The 20,357-nt window shown below is 35.2% G+C and overlaps 1 protein-coding gene across 4 annotated transcripts in view; it reads right to left on the reverse strand.

Moving 5' to 3' along the window:
* SEMA3D (semaphorin 3D) overlaps positions 1 to 20,357 on the reverse strand; it is a 255,585-nt gene that overhangs the window by 127,341 nt on the left and 107,887 nt on the right. For all 4 annotated transcript variants that reach the window (XM_020999739.2, XM_020999736.2, XM_020999738.2 and 1 more), the window contains one exon: positions 555 to 715. In XM_020999739.2, the coding sequence (XP_020855398.1) occupies positions 555 to 715 (161 nt within the window). The remainder of the gene's footprint in view (positions 1 to 554; positions 716 to 20,357) is intronic.

Here is a 20,357-nt window from a genome sequence, read left to right on the forward strand (position 1 = left end):
TAAAATTTATTTTTATTTCCTAAGCATAAATCAGGTGATAACAGTGAGAAAGATGTTTACTGAGTAATCTGAAAAAAAGTTAACCAAAAAGCTAATCTCATATTAATCTTTTAATGCAAAAGACTAATGTTCATATGACTAACTTGAGAATTGACTAAAATTGAAATTACAGTGAATGTCAATTCCAAAGAGCAAAGATAATTTCAATTTAGCCATGAGAATTCTGTTATTCATTAAAACCAAAAAGCTAGGATTTCATAGTGTAGCCTTACATATATCCTAAATCGTTTAAATTGTCCAAACCACAAATTCAACCAGAGAAGTAATTTGACTTAGGTTTCTTTCATATTAATAGAAGGTCATCCATGCGGACTTAAATTCAATTCATAAAATCTAAACACTGTAGCAGTGGGAGGTAAGATTATTAAGTTCCTTCAAGACAAAGGATCTATTGCATTTGACACTGAGGACACTCAGTCATTGAGAAACTGGAAGAAGAAAGTAGTTGAAAATAAACATTTTTTTCAGTAAACTGTATTTAAAAATAAACTGACCTTCTTGAAATTTTTGTTTAAGTCAACCAAGCTGAGCAGGAAGATGTGGTCCTTTGCTCCAAGCAGCAGCCTGCCCCTCTCCTCATCTAACAGCAGGGTTTGGAAATCCAGCCCTTCTGATGAACCCAAGAAGGGAATACAGCTGTTTGAAAGCAACAAGTCTGTGGGAAAATGAAAGGTCAAAAAAATTATTTTCAATTCAAAATGTTGATTTAAGACTCACTATACACTTTGTAAATATATGTACGCAGCATGAAGGTTTCAGTTTAGATAACTGCAAGGCACAATTTATTGTTCTTTGTATATGGTATTGTTCTTGTTAACCTAGACCAAACATAGATTAATAATGTTTCAGTATCTGGGTTAGTGAAAACTGAAGGAATCCTGTTGATTGATGGGAAAAAAGCCTTATTAAGACCAAAATAATTGCCTATTGTGTTTCCACCCTGAGTTTAAAAAAATATCTCCATTTCAAACATTTGACCGTCAGCAAAGCTTGCAGAATATTAAAAGAATGTGTCAGTAAAGGAGATAACATTGTACAGAGGAACAAATATTGGATCTCAGAAGCAGAAGTTCTAGATATGGGCTGCAACTCCATCCCTTCCAAAACCTAAATAGTTATTGCCAAAGCTTATAAAAACCCAAGTGTCCTGATGCTCACTCAACTGCTCTGATGTACATACCATCTCCTCTTTTTTCTCTGTGAAACAGGCATGACTTCTAACTAACTTTTAGGCTAATTCAATAAGAAGAAAGTGTTTTGTTTTTTTTTAAATGGCTCCAAACTGCTTTCCTCAAACCCTGCATCATCTGTGGTATCTATCTTTCAATAGAAAATGAAGGTTGTGAACCTTACTTTTAAATCTCAGTGTGATGCCTCTTTGACAGCCAATGAGAAGGCTTCTGTTTGTGATACTCCCTTCAGGATGACAATAAAAGACATCAAGCAGATGTATATCTCAAAAATAGGTATCTTCATTTCTGCTTTTTTAAAGAAGTAGTATCCCTTAATTCCATACAATCATACATGATTAAACATCACAACACTGAATTTAGATTCAAGGTTCCAATCTCAACTCTGACCTTTGCATTCCTTATGTCTATGGACAAGTCACTACTACTTTGATTCTTAGTTTCCTAATCTGTAAAACCTGTAACATATTTTACTAGACTGTTCATAGGCTAAAGAAGTGCTCTGCCAAGCTTAAAATCTATATCAATATGGGTTATTGTTAATATTTCTATGAGTACTCCTTTTCATTTTCATTATTTTATAAAGATTAAAGTGTTACTTTCTTTAAATATCCAATTTAGTCATTAAAGTAGATTTCTAAATGTGTATGGAAGGTTCTGTATTTATATTGGAATGCCTGGCTTTTATGGAATGAAAAAGGATTAGTTCATAATTTGGACAAACTATGAGAGTACATATCTTGATGAAGATGTGATACTATCTGAAATCTCCAGTGGCTGTGATGTCACAAACCTCAGGGGCTTGCTGAGATTTGTGGAATGGATTTTATGTGCACTGGATAGAAGTTTGCATAGTATATACTCTGTACGAATTATTTTTCTATGAAACTAAAAACAACGTTGTAATAGCTTGTCAACCCATAGCACCACTGGTGTTATATTTCCCAGAAGTTACAAAAGTTGAGAACTTGTCTTTACATGGGCAAACATCCAACTAATTTCCCATTATGGCTCTAAGGTGGAGGTAAGAAGGGAAGAGTGGAAGAGAGAGGATGGATGAGAGAAATAAAATCCGGAGCAGTAATAAGATAATGCTCTTTCCTCATATACCCTTCTTTGGCCATACAATCCTGTAGCTTCAGTGGGATTTCTTGGTAATTATCCAACCAATAAGTAAGAGATAGGAAAACTGGAAAAATATGGAATAAGTCCATCGAGGATCTCTCAGTCTAACTAGAGAAAACTAGCCTATGAGCCAAATTCTATTTCAAATGTCAATGCATGGTCTATAAAATGAAATATGGATTAAAAAAAACTATATACTATATACTTAATTAGGGGTAAAGGAATGCTTTCTAAAAAAGAAATAGCATTCTCTGCTGTTGTACCCTAAATGTGTTGATTTCTGTTCACCTCTGTATTTCCAAACACAATAATAATTCATTTTTTTTTGTCTTTACCAATGGAAGGAGGGGCCAGGGAATAAGAGAAACATTGTATACATACATATATACATACATAACATACATACATACATACATAATGTGTGTGTGCCTATACACACACATATATGAACCCACAAAACCCAAACACCTGCTTTAATATTTGCTTATCCTGTACTGTTGTTCTTAGTTTCCAAACAAACTTGTTTAGGGAAAAAGAGCTGTAAAAATAACAGTTATCCTGAAGCATTGTTATTCAAGAATGATTAAGTGATACCTTCTGATTTAATGTTGCACATTTTAAAAAAAAAAAAAAAGATACGCTTCATTAAGTCAGTAGCCAAGCTAAACAATGAGCCTTAGACGGTACATATGGAAATCTCCTAGTCTGAAGTATGGGTATTTTGAAGGCAGCTTTAGGACAGGGATTTGAACAGGTTCCCTCTTTCCTAAGCAGGTTATCTTTCTTGCAATTTTGCCAAGCAAAGCATTGTAATCTCTCTTTACCAGCACATCTTCTAATAATGGGCAACACAAAATTGTTAGCTTACTAAGAAAACATTTTAACCCCAAAGAGTACTCTATTAAAGTGACTTATAACCACAAAGAGACTGAGTATTCAGCTAGGTAACCTGTGCAAATGAGAAGATAACAAACCGCCAATTGCCAGGCTCCTTAGAGAAGACTTCCCCACAACCAGATCTTTTCTGGCACTGAGCCATACCTTGTCAGCCTTTTGGGTAAAAAGTGTGTTTTCAAAAGGGGAAAAGGGATATGTGATTTAAATGGAAAGCAAAAGAGTTTCCCATGAGAGTAGTTCACTGGGAGGCAGGAGCTAGAGAGAAGGGTGAAGTTCAATAGTACAAGCTCCTTCCCAAGATGCTTTAAACATTCCCTCTTTATCTTAAGTACAGTCTGTCTCTTTGACCTCATTCCCCATCATCACCTTGTTCTTACTCTTTTCTTTAGCAACCTATCTTTCACTGCCAGCTTTTTTTTTCTTACAAAATCTGTTATGGCCCCAATACCTGTCTCATTCTTTATCTGCTCTCCTATTTATCTTCTTACATAGACTGTTTTGACCAGATCTAGGATTCCGCTGACCTATTATTACACTGGTATAGGGAAGCCCCTACCAAATTGGCACCTACTTCATAGTTTAGATACTTTCCCAGGCCACAGATAGTTTAAGTGATTTGAATAGGGTAACAGAACCGGTATGTCTGAGATAAGCAGCTATTTGGCGAAAGTGGATAGAGCACCTGGCCTGGAGTTAAAAAGACTCATCTTCTCAAATTCTAATCTGATTTCCAACACTTACTAGGTATGTGGCCCTGGGCAAGTCACTTAATCCTGTTTGCCTCAGTTTCCTCATCTTTAAAATGAGCTGGAGAAGGAAATGGCAAACCACTCTATTAGTTTTGCCAAGAAAACCTGAAATGGGGTCACAGAGTCAGACATGACTGAAATGACTAAACAAGAGTGTCTGAGGTAGGATTTTAATCTGAGTTTTCCTGATTCCCAAGCCAGGTCCCTTTAACTATTGCCTCTATAACTAAGGCAAAAATCTCCATTGGAGAACAAAATGGTAAACCACTCCAGTGTCTTTGCCCAACCCCCCCCCAAAACAAACAAAAAAAACAAAAGGAGTCATGAAGAGTTGGACACAACTGAAAATGACTGAATGACAATAAATTCTCAATATATATATTTACAGATTTAGAGGCAGAAGAGACCTTATGAGTATTTAGTCCAATCTCTTTGTTTTGAGGAAACAAAGAGTACTCAAGTGAGAGGTCCAGGGTAACACAGCTAGTGTCAGAGGAAGATTTTAATCCTAAATCTTTCTGACCTTAAATCCAACACTCTATCTATTATGTCAAGTTATAATCTCAACTGAATGTTTCTAGAATTAGACTATAATTGATGTCAAAGCTTGAATATTTCTGAAATGGACAATGCATAGAACTTTAAAGTTGGAAAGACTCTGTAATATCATTTCATCCCCCACCCTCTTGTTAATCTACATAAGGTGTTGTTATTAATCGCTCCTAATTTATTAAATAAAAAATTAAAATGAAAGATTTTGTTGTAAAACTAACATTTTATGTAGGTTGAAAGGGAGAGGAAATGATCCTCAAAAATGACTCCAAACAATACTGAAAATCTCTGGGTCAAACAATTTGAGCTCTAGTAGAGATTGCTGAATCCAAGCCTATAATGATACAGATGAGAAAACTAAGGTCCCCAGAAATGAGGTGATTTGTCCCAGGTCACAGAGTCAATTACTTCTTTCTTTTCTTTATAGAATTTATAGTTCTTGCCTAAAGTCAAGAATTCAGAATCGTCTCTTCTAATTAGAATGTCACTGGAATCACTACTCTTAATAAACACAATAATCTTTTTATTCATAAAGGCAAGTAGCTAATATTTAAAAAAGAATACTATAAATATATATGGGATATATGAGAATATATAAAAATATGAAAAGGGAAAGGATCATAAATTTAGAGCTTGAAGAGCTTATGTAGTCAAACTGAGGGAATTAAGTGACTTGCTCAAGGTCACATGTATAGAAAGGAGCAAAGCTGAGATTTTAACCTGGATCTAACTTTCATGTCCAATACTGTTTCTACTACAACATACTGCCTGTCATGTCCCATGATGCACATTTCTGATCACAAAAAAGAATGGATTTTAGATATTTTGCTCAATGCCTCCTTTTACAGATAAGGAAACCAAGGCCTAATTAAGTGAAATGACTTACCCAGAGGCATTTAACTAGAAACCTGAATATCCAACATATTGCCCAAGGACCATATGCAATTTACCAGCGATCTTTACAAAATTTTTAGGCCAACTACCTAACCACCACTACTATTGTATAAATGGCTGGCCCCAAGTATTTATGCTGACATGCTTGACTCATTTTAATAACTGTAAAAAATCCATGTGACCTATGACCTATCCTCATTTGTTTTACACTTGGATTTCAGATAAAGAGACGGCATGCTGCAGCTGGTTTGGAGTAAAGAGACCAAGGTTTAAATGGCAAGAACTGTGTGACCAATGTGGAAGTTACCTGATCTCTTTGAGCCTCAATTTCCTTAATCTGGAAAATAGGAATGATAATACTAATATCACTTATCTTCATAAAGATTATTGTGAGGCAAATACTTTGTAAATCAAACTTTGTGGAATGGGAGCTAATTTTGTCAAAAAAAAAAAAGAAAAGCTAGACCATCTTAAAAAATTAGTTCTCTAATGACTAGCTGCTTCTTGCATTTCATCATATTGCAAATGGTCTGTGTAATTAAGACAAAACCGAAGTAAAAGAAACAAAAACAAATCCATAAATAGAAGTTTCCTATTTTGTAGTATCACATTTTATTTTATTTCCCATAAAATAATTCTCTGGACCAAATCCCATTTACTTCCTAGTGAACTGTCACCTAGTGACAATTTTCTTCAGAGAACAATTCACTCTGATGATCTATTCATTTCCTCTCTCACAGGAAAGGAGTGAATAGTGATGAAAAAGCCTAATAAATGGAGACAACAGCTATGTACATTCTTTCAAGAGAATTTTCTCAGTCTGTTAGATGACCAAAGTCCTTCCTGTTGCCACTCCCTGCATGGTTGGATGCTCAATTCTAACATTATTGACAGAGATATTGAACCTGGGTGGAGACCCAAGTTTATTCTTAAAGGGAAGGGGGGGAAAAAGCATTAATTATTCACCTACTATGTGCCCAGCATTGTGTTAAACACTTTACAAATATTATCTCTTTCATCTTCACAACAACCTGTTAATATAGAGACTATTATTATCCCCATTTTATAGTTGAGGAAACTGAGGTAGGCAGAAACAAAGTGACTTGCTCAGGGTCATAGAGCTAGCAAGTGTCTGAGGCTAGATTTGCACTCAGATCTTCCTGACTCCAAATACAGCACACTAGCCACTGCAACACCAAAAAAGTATGTTTAAATAATGATCTCTAACAGTCTAAAGGGAATTACATTCCCAAGGCCCACTCTTTGGAAACCAAAAAATAACAAGGTCTTTAAGGCCTTACAGTGCAGTAGTTATAATTTTATAGAATCAGATAATTTTAGAGCTCAAAGTAAGCCATAGAGAATACCTAGTCTAATTAAATTATTTCCTCAAGGTCACACATCTAGTAACTGGCAGAACTGAGATTTAACCCTGTCTTCTAATTCCATCACACTGAGAAAAGAGATCTGAAACAGGCTCAAAACTCAGAGGAATGGTTTTAAATGTCTATTTGAATAGCTCTTTAGAATCCTTCACTTTGCCATGCATAGCTAACTATGGGGTCCATCTTTTCAAAACCTTCCACAGGTTCCTGACCTCTCCATTAGGACTCCAACTCACTGTGTCATGGAGGAGAGAACTTCTCAAATGAACTCTAGTGGCTAATCTGGAAGCTTGATTTCCAGTCCAAAGAATGGACTTCTAACCTGACCCTAGGAAGCTGGATTTTTTGACCCACAAAAGAGTTATGTCCTACTTAGGTTCAGAAGATTCAGTTTGAAACCCAGGCTCCTGGGCCCGTTATTGCAAAGCTCTTAGTATTAAACTCAAAAACCCACAGAAGAGACCTCATAATCACCATTACCACCATAGCAACCATCACAATTCTTCTCCTCCTCGTCCTTCTTCTCTCTCTCTGTCTCTCTTTCTGTGTCTCTCTCTCTGTCCATCTGTCTCATTTCCTTTCCTCCCTCTTCTCTGTGTCTGTCTGTCTGTCTGTCTGTGTCTCTCTCTCTCTCTCTCTCTCTCTCTCTCTCTCTCTCTCTCTCTCTCTCTCTCTGTCTCTTCCTCCCACATATGCACAAGTAGGAAGACCCTTAATACTGCTATGAGGATGATCTGCTCTTCTCATCTAATCTCTGGAGTGAAGAAGTAGCGTGAATGATCTCAGGCAACATTACAAAGTAAATCACTTTTATTTTTGAAGCCTATCTCCCTCTCTATGCCCATCTTCCACTTTTTGGAATGTCTTCTTCCTCCTTCAATATGAGCAATACTTTGATGTAATCCTCTGAGTACTCAGAAACCACTACAATAGCATACTTCACAGCCTCCCTTGGAAACCCTCCTGTCAAAAGGACCTAATCCTCACATAGGAGTTCAGAGAAAAAGCCGTATTATCATACTAGGCCATGTTAAGATTATCAGCAAAGGCACTATGCTAAGTGCTGGCATGTGAATAACTGACAGCACTGCCCCCCTAGGCTCAGTTGCCCTTTCCTTTCCCAACATGCTACCTTTCATTTCCTTTGCTCTCTTAATGTTTGGATTATAACTAGATTGCTAGATGTGCTTGGTCCCAGGTCTCTGCTTTCCTAAGCAATAATCCAGGATGAGATATGGACAGGGAAGATATGGACATGTCTGTGAGCTGTAGGATCTAATACTGAGAAAGTTGTTTTAGCCCCACCTGGATGTGGTCCATCTGACTGGAGATTTGATTCTTTTCCAAGCCACTAGCTAAATTGTTTAAATATGCATAATTTTATAATTTATCATTTCTCACCTAACAATAATAATAATGACAATGTAAAATTTAACCAACCCCGATAATTTTCAGTGCTAAAAGTAGATTTCTGTCCAATGTTCTTATGAGTGTATTTCCAGATCAGAGAAATTATACTCTCTCTTGCTTCTCCTTTTCAGCTTTCTGTAGTTTGCAAACAGAACCTTCCTAATTGTTTGCTTAATTAGGAACCAGAAAGAACATTATCCATGGCAATAATAAAGCATCAGATCTGGCATAAGAAAATAGATTTTAAAAAGCATAAACTCTGTTGTATTATCAAATCTGTTTTCTTGCCAGTGCAGGATGCTAAATGAGATCATAGCAGTTTCACATTGCGACACTTCAGTTCACACTCATGATTTTGAATGATTGATATTTCTACTGGCAAAGTTGCAATGGGAGAAATTGTATGTAACAAAGAATAAGTAACATACATGATTAAATGTTACAAGGCTTCTTCTATTGTTACAGTCTCAAAAGCTTTTTTTTTCCTAGTGACCTTTTTAAAACAGTGGTTATAACTAGAACAAGACCATAATAATACCATAATGGAATAGTTTTTTTTAAAATAAAATAGGTATATTGATTATGCAAAAGAATGTTAAAGGTGATTTAACATGTGTTTTCTTAACTCCTTTCAAAGTTTCTTTTTATATTGTCTTCTCTAATTAGACTGTGAACTTAAAAGCAGAGGCTATCTTGCTTCTGTTTGTGCTCAACACATAATAAGTGCTAAAAAAAATCATTTTCATTCATTGATTCATTTTTGAGTGACATTGCTCTCTCCTGGTTGTCTTTCTACCTTTCCTTGCCCTCATCAGTCTTCTTTACTGGAACATCACCTGTGTATGCATTTGTTCTAGGGTTCTGTTTTGAGTCCTCTCTTCTTTGTCTATGCTCTCTATTTTCAACATCATTAGTTTCCATTTGTCTAGTTATCATTTCTATGCAGACAACTCAAGATCTAGTTATCTAGCCCAGTACCTCACCTGATTCCTGCACCCCAGATTGCCTACTGGACATTTCCAAGATATATCCAAAAGGCATCTGAAATTCAGCATGTCCAAAAGAATTCATTATCTTTTCTCTCAAACCTTCTCTTCTTCCTAAATTCTTCATTTCTGTAGAAGGAAACACTAATATTCCAGTCATCCAGGTTTACAACTTGAGAGTCATCTTTATTTTTTTAATAGTATTTTATTTTTTTTCCCCAATTACATGTCAAGACAATTTTTAGCATTCATTTTTACCAGAATTTGAGTTCCAAATTTTTCTCCCTCCCCTCATCTCTTCTGAAAATGGTAGGTAAATTGATATAGGTTATACATATGCTATCATATAAAATATATTTCCCTATTAGTCACAATTGTGAAAGAAGAAACATCAAAAAGGGGGGGAACCATGAAAATGAATAAGTAAGTGAAAAAATGCTTTGATCTGTATTCAGAGTCCATCAGTTCTTCATCTGAATGTGGATAGCATTTTCCGTGGTAAGTCCTTTGTATTTGTCTTGGATCATTATGTTGCTGAGAAGAGCTAAGTCATTCATGGTTGATCATCACACAATGTTGCTAATATTATGTACAATGTTTTCCTGATTCTGCTCATTTCACTTTGTATCAGTTCATACAAGTCTTTCCAGGTTTTTCTGAAATCTTCCTGTTCATCATTTCTCATTGCACAATAGTATTCCATTATATTCACATATGACAGCTTGTTCAGCCGTTCCCCAATTGACAGGCATCCCCTCATTTCTAATATTTTGCTACTATGAAAAGGGCTGATTTAATATTTTTGCACATGTCCTTTTTTATGATCTCTTTAGGATATAGACGCAGTAGTGTTATTGCTAGATCAAAGGGTGTGGACAGTTTTATAGCCTTTTGGGAACAGTTTTGAATTGCTTTCCAGAATGGTTGGATCAGTTTACCACTCCACCAATAGTGTATTAGTGCCTCCATTTTCCCAAATCCTCTCCAATATTTATTGTTTTCTTTTTTTTTTTGTCACATTGGCCAATCTGATAGGTGGGAGGTGGTACCTCAGAGTTCTTTTAATTTGTATTTTTCTCATCAAAAATAATTTAGAGTACTTCTTCATATGCCTATAGATAGCTTTGATTTCTTCATCTGAAAATTGCCTGTTCATAACATTTGACCATTTATCAATTGGGAGATGGCTTATATTGTGATAAACTTGACTCAGTTCTCTGTATATTTGAAAAATGAGGCCTTTATCAGAGACACCTGCTGTAAAGATTGTTTCCCACCTTTTTGCTTTCCTTCTAATATTGATTACATTGGTTTTGTTTGTATAAAAGCTTTTTATTTTGTTATAATCAAAATTATCTATTTTACATTTTGTAATGCTCTCTATCTCTTGTTTGGTCATGAATTCTTCCCTTTCCCATACATCTGACATGTAGACTATTCCTTGCTCTTCTAATTTGCTTATGGTGTCAACCTTTGTGTCTAAAGCATGTACCCACTTTAACAATTTATGTTGCATATGGTGTAAGATGTTGGTCAAACTCTATACCTACTTTCTGCCCTCTTGCTTTTTCAGCTATCCCAGCAGTTTTTGTCAAATACTGAGTTCTTATCCCAAAGGCTGTGGTTTTAGGTTTCTCAAACACTAGGTTGCTATGGTCATTGACTACTGTGTCTTGTGTACCTAATATATTCCACTGATCCACCACACTATGCTTAGCCAGTAACAGATAGTTTTAATGATTATTGCCATATAATATAGTTTGAGGTCTGGTATTGCTAGGCCACCTTCCTTTGTATTTTTTTCCATTAATTCTGTTGATATTATTGACCTTTTGTTCTTCAGATGAATTTTTTTTCAAGCTCTATTAAATAATATGTTGGTAGTTTGGTAGTTGGTAGTTGGCACTGAATAAGTAAATTAGTTTAGTCAGAATTGTAATTTTAATTATAAAGGCTCAGCCTACCCATGAGCAATTGATATTTTTTAAAATTATTTAGATCTGACTTTGTTTGTTTAAAAAGTATTTTGTAATTGTGTTCATATAGTTCCTGGGTTTGTCTTGGCAGGTAGACTCCCAAGTATTTTATATTGTTTACAATTATTTTAAATGGAATTTCTCCTTCCATCGATTACTGCTGCCTTTTGTTGGTCATAAAAGAAATACTGATGATTTATGCTGGTTTTTATTATATCCCATAACTTTGCTAAAGAAGGTTAATTATTTCAAGTAGTATTTTAGTTGATTTCATCTGCAAAGAGTGTTAATTTTGTTTCCTCATTGCCTATTTTAAGTACATAGGTTTCTTTTTCTTCTGTTATTGCTATTTTTTTTTCTAGTATTATATGGAATAATGGTGATGATATGGGCATCTTTGCTTCATCCCTGATCTTTATTGGGAAGTCTTCTAGCTTATCCCTTATGCCATCTTTCTGAGGGTTTTAGACAGATGCTTCTTATAATTTTAAGGAACATTCTCTTTATTCCCATGTTCTCTTTTGCTTTTAATAAGAATGGGCGCTGTATTTTTTCAAAAGCTTTTCAGCATCTATTGAGATAATCATATGATTACTGCTAGTTTTGTTATTGATATTGTTAATAATGCTGAGAGTTTTCCTAACATTGAACCAACTCTGCATTCTTGGTATAAATCCCCTTGGTAATAAGATATAATTCTTGTTACATATTGTTGCAATCACCTTGCTAGTATTTTCAAATTTTTTGCATTAGTGTTAATCAGGAAAATTGGTCTATAATATTCTTCCTCTGTTTCAGTTCTTCCTGATTTACAAATCAGCACCATATTTGTGTCATAAAAGAAGATTGGTAGGACTCCTTCTTGCCTATTTTTTTCCCCCAAATAGTTTATATAGTAGCAACATTAATTGCTCTTTAAATGTTTGGTAGAATTCACTTGTGAACCCATCAGGGCCTGGGGATTTTTTTCTTAGGGAATTCATCAATGGTTTCTTCAATTTCTTTTTTCTAAGATGGGGTTATTTTGGCATTCTATTTCCTGATCTGTTAATCTGGCTAATTCATATTTTCAGAAATAATAATCTATTTCACTCATATTGTCACATTTATTGACATATAATCAAGCAAAATATTTTCTGATGATTACTTTAATTTCTTCTTTGTTGGTGGTGATTTCACCCTTTTTATTTTTGATAATGAATATTTGGTTTTTCTTCTTTCTTCTATTTTTAATCAAATTAACCAATGACTTGTTTTACTGTTTTTCCCCCCATAAAACCAGCTCCTACATTTATTTGTTAGCTCAACAGGTGTTTTTTTTTGTTTGTTTGTTTGTTTTACACTTTCAAACTTATTAATCTCACCTTTGGTTCTTCAGGATTTCGAATTTGGTGTTTAATTGGTGATTTTTAATTTGTTTATTTCCTCATTTTTTAATTTATTTTTTGCTGTTCTATATTCAATTCATTGATCTATTCTTTTTTTTTCTATTTTGTTGACGTAAGAATTTAGAGGATTAAAATTTCCCCTAAGTACTGCTTTGGCTGCATCCCATAAATTATGGTATGCTGTCTGGTTGTAATTTTCTTCAGTGAAATTATTGATTCTTTCTATAATTTGTTTTTGACACTCAATTTTTTAGGATTAAATTATTTAGCTTCCAATTAATTCTTAATCCATCTTTCTACTTCCCTTTGTTGAATGTAATTTTTATTGCATTATAAATTCAAAAATAATGCATTTATTATTTCTGCCTTTCTACATTTGATTTTGAAATTTATATGCCCAAATACATGCCAAATTTTTATGTAGGTGCCATGTGCAGCAGAGAAAAAGGTATATTCCTTTCTGTTCCCATTTTGTTTTCTCCAAAGGTCTATCAGATATCTAAGTTTTCAAATATTCTATTTACCTCCTTAGTTTCTTGTTGAATTTTTGATTGGATTTATCAAGTTCTAAGAGGGCACAGTTTCGGCCCCCCCACTAGTATAGTTTTGCTATTTCTTTCTGTAACTCACTTAACTTGTCCTGTAAGAATTTGAATGGTATATCACTTGGTGTAGATATGTTTAGTAATATTGCTTCATTGTCTATGGTACTTTTTAACTTGATGGGAGTTCCCTTACTTACATCTTTTAATTAGGTCTATTTTTTGTTTTTACTTTATCTGAGATCAGGATTGCTACCCCTGTTTTTTGTTTGTTTGTTTGTTTGTTTCTACTTCAGCTGAAGTGCAATGTATTCTGCATCAGCCCCTTACCTTCACTCTCTGTGTGTCTCTGCTTCAAATGTGTTTTTTGTACACAAAATATTGTGGGATTCTGGTTTTTGATCCACTTTGCTATCCACTTCTGTTTCATGGGATGGTTCATCCCATTCAGATTCACAGTTATGATTACTATCTGTGTATTTCCCTACATCCCATTTTTCTTCCACTTGTCCTCTCTCTCCCTTCACCCTTTCCCTCCTTACCAGTGTTTTACTTCTGTTGACCACCTACCTCTAACCGCCCTACCTTCATCATATAACCCCCTTTACTTAATCTCCTCCCCTCTTACTTCCTTGTCAGGTAAGGTAGATTTCTATATCCAATTGATCGTCTACATTATTCCCTCTTTGAGCCAATATTGATGAAAGTAATATTCAAACGATGCCCATCACACAACCTCCCATCTTTCCTCACACCATAATAGGTCTTTTGAGCCTCTTTCTGTGAAATAAATTTCTGCATTCTACCTGTCCTTTCCTTCTGCACTCAGTGTACTCCTCTTTCTTATCCCTTAATTATTTTTATGTCATTCCCTCAAATTCACCTTACATCCATTCCCTTTGTCTATGTATATTTTCTTCTAGCTCTACTATTAGTGATACAATTTTGAAGAATTTCAAGTATCATCATTCCATGAAGGGGTATAAACATTTTAGTTCTATTGAATCCCTTATGTTTTCCTTTCCTTTTTCACTTGTTTATGCTTCTCTTGGGTCTTGATATTGGGGATCAAATTTTTGGTTTAATCCTGGTCTTCTCCTTATGAAAGCTTGGAATCTTCCTATTTTGTTGAATGAGATTTTTTTTTTCCTTTGGTGTATTATGCTTAATTTTCTCACATACGTGATTCTTGGTTTTAGTCCTAGCTCCTTTGTTTTCCAGAATATCATGTTCCATGACGTCCAATCTTTTAATGTTGCAGCTGCTAAGTCCTGTGTAATCCTGATTGCAACTTGCAGTATTTTATCCTTGACCTGATAGTTCTGAAACTTTATTATAATGTTCCTTGGAGTTTTTTATTTTGCGATCTCTTTCCTGAGGTGATCAGTGGATTCTTTCAACATCTGTTTTATCCTCTGGTCCTAGGATATCAGGGCAGTTTTCCTTGATAAGTTTTTGAAAGATGCAGTCCAGGTTCTCCCTTTGATTATTGCTTTCAGGTAGTCCAATGATTCTGACATTGTCTGTCCTGGATTTATTTTCCCAGGCATTTTTTTCCCCCATGAGTGATTTTACATTTTATTCCATTTTTTCATTCTTTTGAATTTGTTTGACTGACTCTTTATCTCTCATAGAGTCATTAGCTTCCACTTGCCCAATTCTAACTTTCTTTTTTTTTTTTTAGGCAATTGAGGTTAAGTGACTTACCCAGGGTCACACAGCTAGTAAATGTCAAGTGTTTGGTGTGAGGTCAGATTTGAACTCAGGTCCTCCTGACTTCAGGGCCAGTGTTCTATCCACTGCGCCACCTTGCTGCCCCTCCAATTCTAACTTTTAAAGAGTTGTTTTCCTCATTTAGCTTTTGTACTTTATTTTCTATTTGGCCAGTTGCACTTTTTAAGGAGTTGTTTTCTTCAGTGGATTTTTATATCTCCTTTTCCATTTGGCCAATTCTACTTTTTAAGCAGTTGTTTCCATTTTCCATGATGTTAACTTTTTTTTTCCCTCATAACTCTCTTGCATCATTCTCATTTCTTTCCTAGCTTTTCTTCTACATCTCTTATAGGATTTTTAAGCTCTTTTTTGAGCTCTTCCATGAGTTCTTTCTGGGTTGAGACCACTTCCTATTTTCCTTTGGGGTTTTGCCCATAGGTGTTTTGACATTGTTAACTTCTTCTCAGTTTGTTTCTAGATATTCCCTGTCACCATTCCCTGTCACAATTACTTTCTATGGTCAGGTTCTTTTGTTGTTGTTGTTTATTGCTTTGTCTTTGCTCATCTTTATTGGCCTTTTCCCTTTCTTTTAAATTTGAGCTCTGCTCCTGTGAGGGAGGAGGCACCATCTCAGGTTTCTTGTGAAGATGGCTGCAGGCCTTGGCTGTTCACCTGGTGCTGCACTGATGCTGACCTGAGGCCCCTGGGCACTAGTGTCTGGTGCTGTGCTGAGGGTGTTGAAGTTGCAGGTAGCTGGCACTGTGGAAAGCCACAGGGGTCTAGCAGCTTACCTGGTGCTGCATCAGGGTCCTAATGATGGTGTCTGGTGTGTTTTGAGAGTGGTGGGATGTTTCTGAGTTTCCCCAGAGATACACTTGAAGCCCATGGCAGTCTGGCCAATGGAGGTTGCCTGTTTGCCCGGGGTTACACTGAGGTACATGGCAGTTCTCAGAGCTGGAATCTGCCTATTCCCCTTACTCTGCTAAGGCATGCAGGGTGTCCTGGGTGTTGGTATTTACCTGCTGCATCACATCGGGGCTCAGGACCACTGATTTGCTGAGGTAGGGTTTGTGCTGGATTGCTGGGACAACTCCTGTCCTGGTCTGTGCTCTGAAAAAGACCTTTCCTGCCCATCTCCCAAGTTTCTTGGGCTCAAAGATTGTTTCACCTCACTTTTTTTTGCTGATCATGCTGTTCCAGGATTTGTTTGGGGACACTGTTTTATGGTTGTTTAGAGGTGAATATAAGAAAGTTATGGTGATTTATGGCTAACTCCAACATGTTGGCTCCTGGAAGTTCCTTCACAGTCATCATTAACTTTCTTTTCTCTGATCTTTCATATCTAGTCAGTTGTTTTAATCAAACAATCAACAAATATTTGTTAAGTGCTTATTATGAGTTTGGCATTGTGCTGGGTAGGGATTCAAGTACAAAGATTAAAACCATCAATATCTTGAAAAAAGCTTATATATTAATGGGAGAAATATATATGTGTGTGTCTGAGTGTGTGTTTACACACACACACACACACACACACACACACGCACACTCACATGCACACTGACTATTAGAACCAAAGGATACATCATATATACAGAGGTTCTTTGAAATTTTAGCATTGGAAGAGACCTTAAAATCATCCAGTTCAATCTTATAATTTTATATATGAGGAAACAGATTCACAATGCAGATAAGTCACAAAGACTTATCATGATTATATTTTGTAACACAGCCAGGCCTAGGACCCAGATCTATTTTTAGTATAACATTTTAAGACTCTTACAGCATGGTGACTCTATCTTCAGTGAATGAAGTGAATGACTCTATCTTTAGTCTGTGAATGACACTGAAACCAGCAATTTAACAGGTATAATTTACCTTCCAAGATGGGTGAAATTGCTTGCATTTGATACTGAAGTTAGTAGGTTATTTTGGTAAAGAAATGTATTTAAAGTACCTCAGTATGCCTATTGTTAGTTTTTTACATTAAAATAAATTAAAATAAAAGTGAGCAAAAAATGCCTATAGCTTGAATTTCATGTTCTGGCTACCATCCCAACATCTTACCAATATTATAGGAATTTCTCTTTCAAGGGAATAGTTGCTCTGTTATTTGCCTTAAGATAATCATTTGCATGCCCAGAATCAATTAATAAATTGCTATTTTTTCTCATCTTGTTACTGAACCATTGAAGGGTATGATTCATCTAGTTAGTGCAATTTAATGATTCTTGACCTTTAAGCTTTCCCACAACTAGAAGTAAAGGTTCATGGATTCAAAAATTCATTAACTAAAGCAGGAATGGACAAGCTAACAAAGGGAAGCTTTGTTTCAATCTTGAATTTCAAATGCTGCTCTGTCATCTATGGCAGAGGAATTCTGAATTAAGATTCCAAAACATTGTGGAGCAACTACCATGGTGGCTTATATTTTATATCAGCCTTTAATTAAATTAATTCAATCATTTATTATGTCTGAACACAACAATGCCTACCAAGAAGTCTGGAAATGGGTTTTTAATTGATATAAAACAAACTATCTGACAAAGTCAAACAAATAAAAATTGGCACCCACTTAGAAATCATATAAACTTATATCCTAATATCGAGGATGAAGAAAGCTGGGTTCAGGGAAGTTAAACAAATTGCTCAAGAACAAAAGTGGGGTACCAAGAAAGGCCCTCAGGTCTCCTGACTCCTTTCCCTCTTTCTACTATAGGAGAGGATTTTGTGAAGCTAAGTCAACAGAAATTCAACAGTTGTGTATGTACAACTTAAATAAATATTATTGATGGTACTGATAACAAATTTTGGAGTTTTGATTTTCTATTAGCTGCCAAGGAATAAAGACATGGACTCTAGTTTCAGCTCTCACATTAATTTGATTGGTGACCTTGGGAAAGTTAATTTTACCCTTATAGTTTTCAGCTTCATCATGTACAAATTAAGACAATGTAGTAAATTATCCGTACAGCGGCTTTGTCATTTCCCATTTAAAATCAGACTACCTAAAATAATAATTATAATAGCTAACAGTTACATGGTATATAGCATGTTCCAGAAACTAGACTAAGACACTTATTATCTCATGCAATCCTTACAACAACCCTAGAAGGTAGGTACAATTATTAACCTCATTTTACAGATGAAGAAACTGAGGTGAATAGATGTTAAGTTATGCAGCCGGGGTTGCACAGCTAGCAAGTGTCTGAGGTCAAATTTGAACTCAAGTCTTCTTGAAACCAGGTCCAGTGCTCTACCCACTATACCTCTTAACTGCCTAGGTAATTTATATTTTCTATGATTCCAAACTATATTTTAGATTATTATTAATAATCAATGTTATCTGAAAAGCAAAAGTACACTTTGAATCTGCAATGTCATCTCTATTAGTTTTTCCTTCCACGTTTTCTATTATGATTGTTGGAACTTTTGTCTCATTTGTCCAGACTACACATAACTTACAAATTCTGATCAAATAAAGCTTTTGAACCTAGTTTTTCTATGAAAATAATTTGGTTACCACTCATACCTCCTTTAAAATGAATAGGCTTAAGCAATTGCAGCAAATGGAGATGATCCACAACTATTTCTAAATGCAAGTTATTTAGAAACAAGCTATAATAATCATTGATATTTGCATGGGGGTGCTCCTTCTGCTGGACCAGATTCCCAATTCATTCTTGCTTTCTCATTCTGTTGGTAATATACTTCATTGTATCCTCAATAGAGAAACTATCAATTGTGGGGAAGGTTTTCCGTTAGTTGTTTTAATACTTTATGGAGACTAGTGTAAAAAAGTAATCTATTGCTTCTTCTTCTGACTACATAAATGGTCCACTTCTTTTTCCAACTATATATTTGTTGTTTTCTCTTTTAGTCATATCTGATTCTTTGTAACCCCATTTGGAGTTTTCTTGGCAAAGATACTGAAGTGGTTTGCCATTTTCTTCTCCATTTCATTTTACAGATTAGGAAATTGAGGGAAACAGGGTTAAGTAACGTGTTCAGGGTCACATACCTAGTAAATATCTAAGGCCAGATTTGAACTCAGGAAGAGTCTTAATGACACCAGACCCAGTATTTATCCATTAGCTGCCCACCATACAATTCTTGGGTTATTATTTGTTCTTGTGAACAATCCATTATCCTAGAGTCTACGTACATCTATCTTTCCACTACTCTTTGGGTCATAATTGTGACTCTGTGGAAATCAGGGGCCCATGATTTGGAGTCATTAGCTAGGATCAATCCTATCCCATTTGCACCTCCAGCTTCCTTTTAAATATCTCAAATTGGAAGTCCCATAGATATATTGAGCTCAACATGTTCAAAACTATGATAACTAAGCGCAGAATTGGTAAGGAGGATGGTACTGTCAGCCACAAATACAAATACACAAATTAGTAAATATAAATATACTTTCAAGTGGTTTCTTCAGATGGTCTGTGAGCTAGTTCCAGAATTGAATAGGAGAAGGAAGGCACATAGGAATTATATCTGGGAAATTCTATTTCTTAGGTAGTCTATGACACCAAGCCATTTCCTGACTCCAGAAATTCCATTTAAAAACAAAACACCAATATCTTTTCGATTCTAGCTAATCAATGATGAATACATCTATTTGAATGTCAAAAAAGTGTTTTGCCTAATTTTTTTCATTTCTGAGATTATTTTTAAAACACAATTTTTAGCTATTTTGTGAAATATTTCCCAATTACATGTAAAAAATTAACATTCAATTTTTTAGAACCCTGAATTCCAATTCTCTCCCTTCCCTCCTATCATACACCCCCACCTGCTGAGAAGGCAAGCAGTATATCAATTACATATGTGAAACAACGCAAAACATATTTCCATATTAGCCATGTTGCAAAAGAAAACACAAACTAAAAAATAAAGTTAAAAAAAATGCTTCAATAAGCACTTAGAGCTCATCAGTTCTCTCTCTAAGAGTGGATAACATTTTTCATCCTGGGTCATTTGGAATTGTCTTGGATCCTTGGATTGATCAGAGTAGCCATGTCTTTCACAGTTGATCATCCTAACAATACTGCCATTATACGTACAATGTTCTCCTGATTCTGCACACTTCACTTTGTATGAGTTCATGTTAATCTTCCCATTTTACAGGTATCATCTTCCTAAATAGGAATGGAAACAGCTTAACATTATTGAATCCCTTATGATCTCTCTTTCATGTTTGCCTTTTTATATTTCTCTTAAATTTTGTGTTTGAATGTCAAATTTTCTATTCAGCTCTGGTATTTTCATCTGAAATAGTGGAATATCTTCTATTTTATTCAAGATCCATTTTTTTCCCCTGAAAGTTTACACTTAGTTTTGTTATATAGGTTATTCTTGTTTGTAATCCTAGCTCTTTTGCCTTCCGGAATATCATATTCCATGGCTTCTACTTCTGTAACATGGAACCTCCTAAATCTTGTGCAATCTTGACTGTGGCTCTAACGTATTTGAATGGTTTATTTC

This window comes from Phascolarctos cinereus, unplaced genomic scaffold (genome assembly GCF_003287225.1).
Source record: "Phascolarctos cinereus isolate Bilbo 61053 unplaced genomic scaffold, phaCin_HiC Scaffold_1;HRSCAF=81, whole genome shotgun sequence".
Classification (NCBI taxonomy): domain Eukaryota; kingdom Metazoa; phylum Chordata; class Mammalia; order Diprotodontia; family Phascolarctidae; genus Phascolarctos; species Phascolarctos cinereus.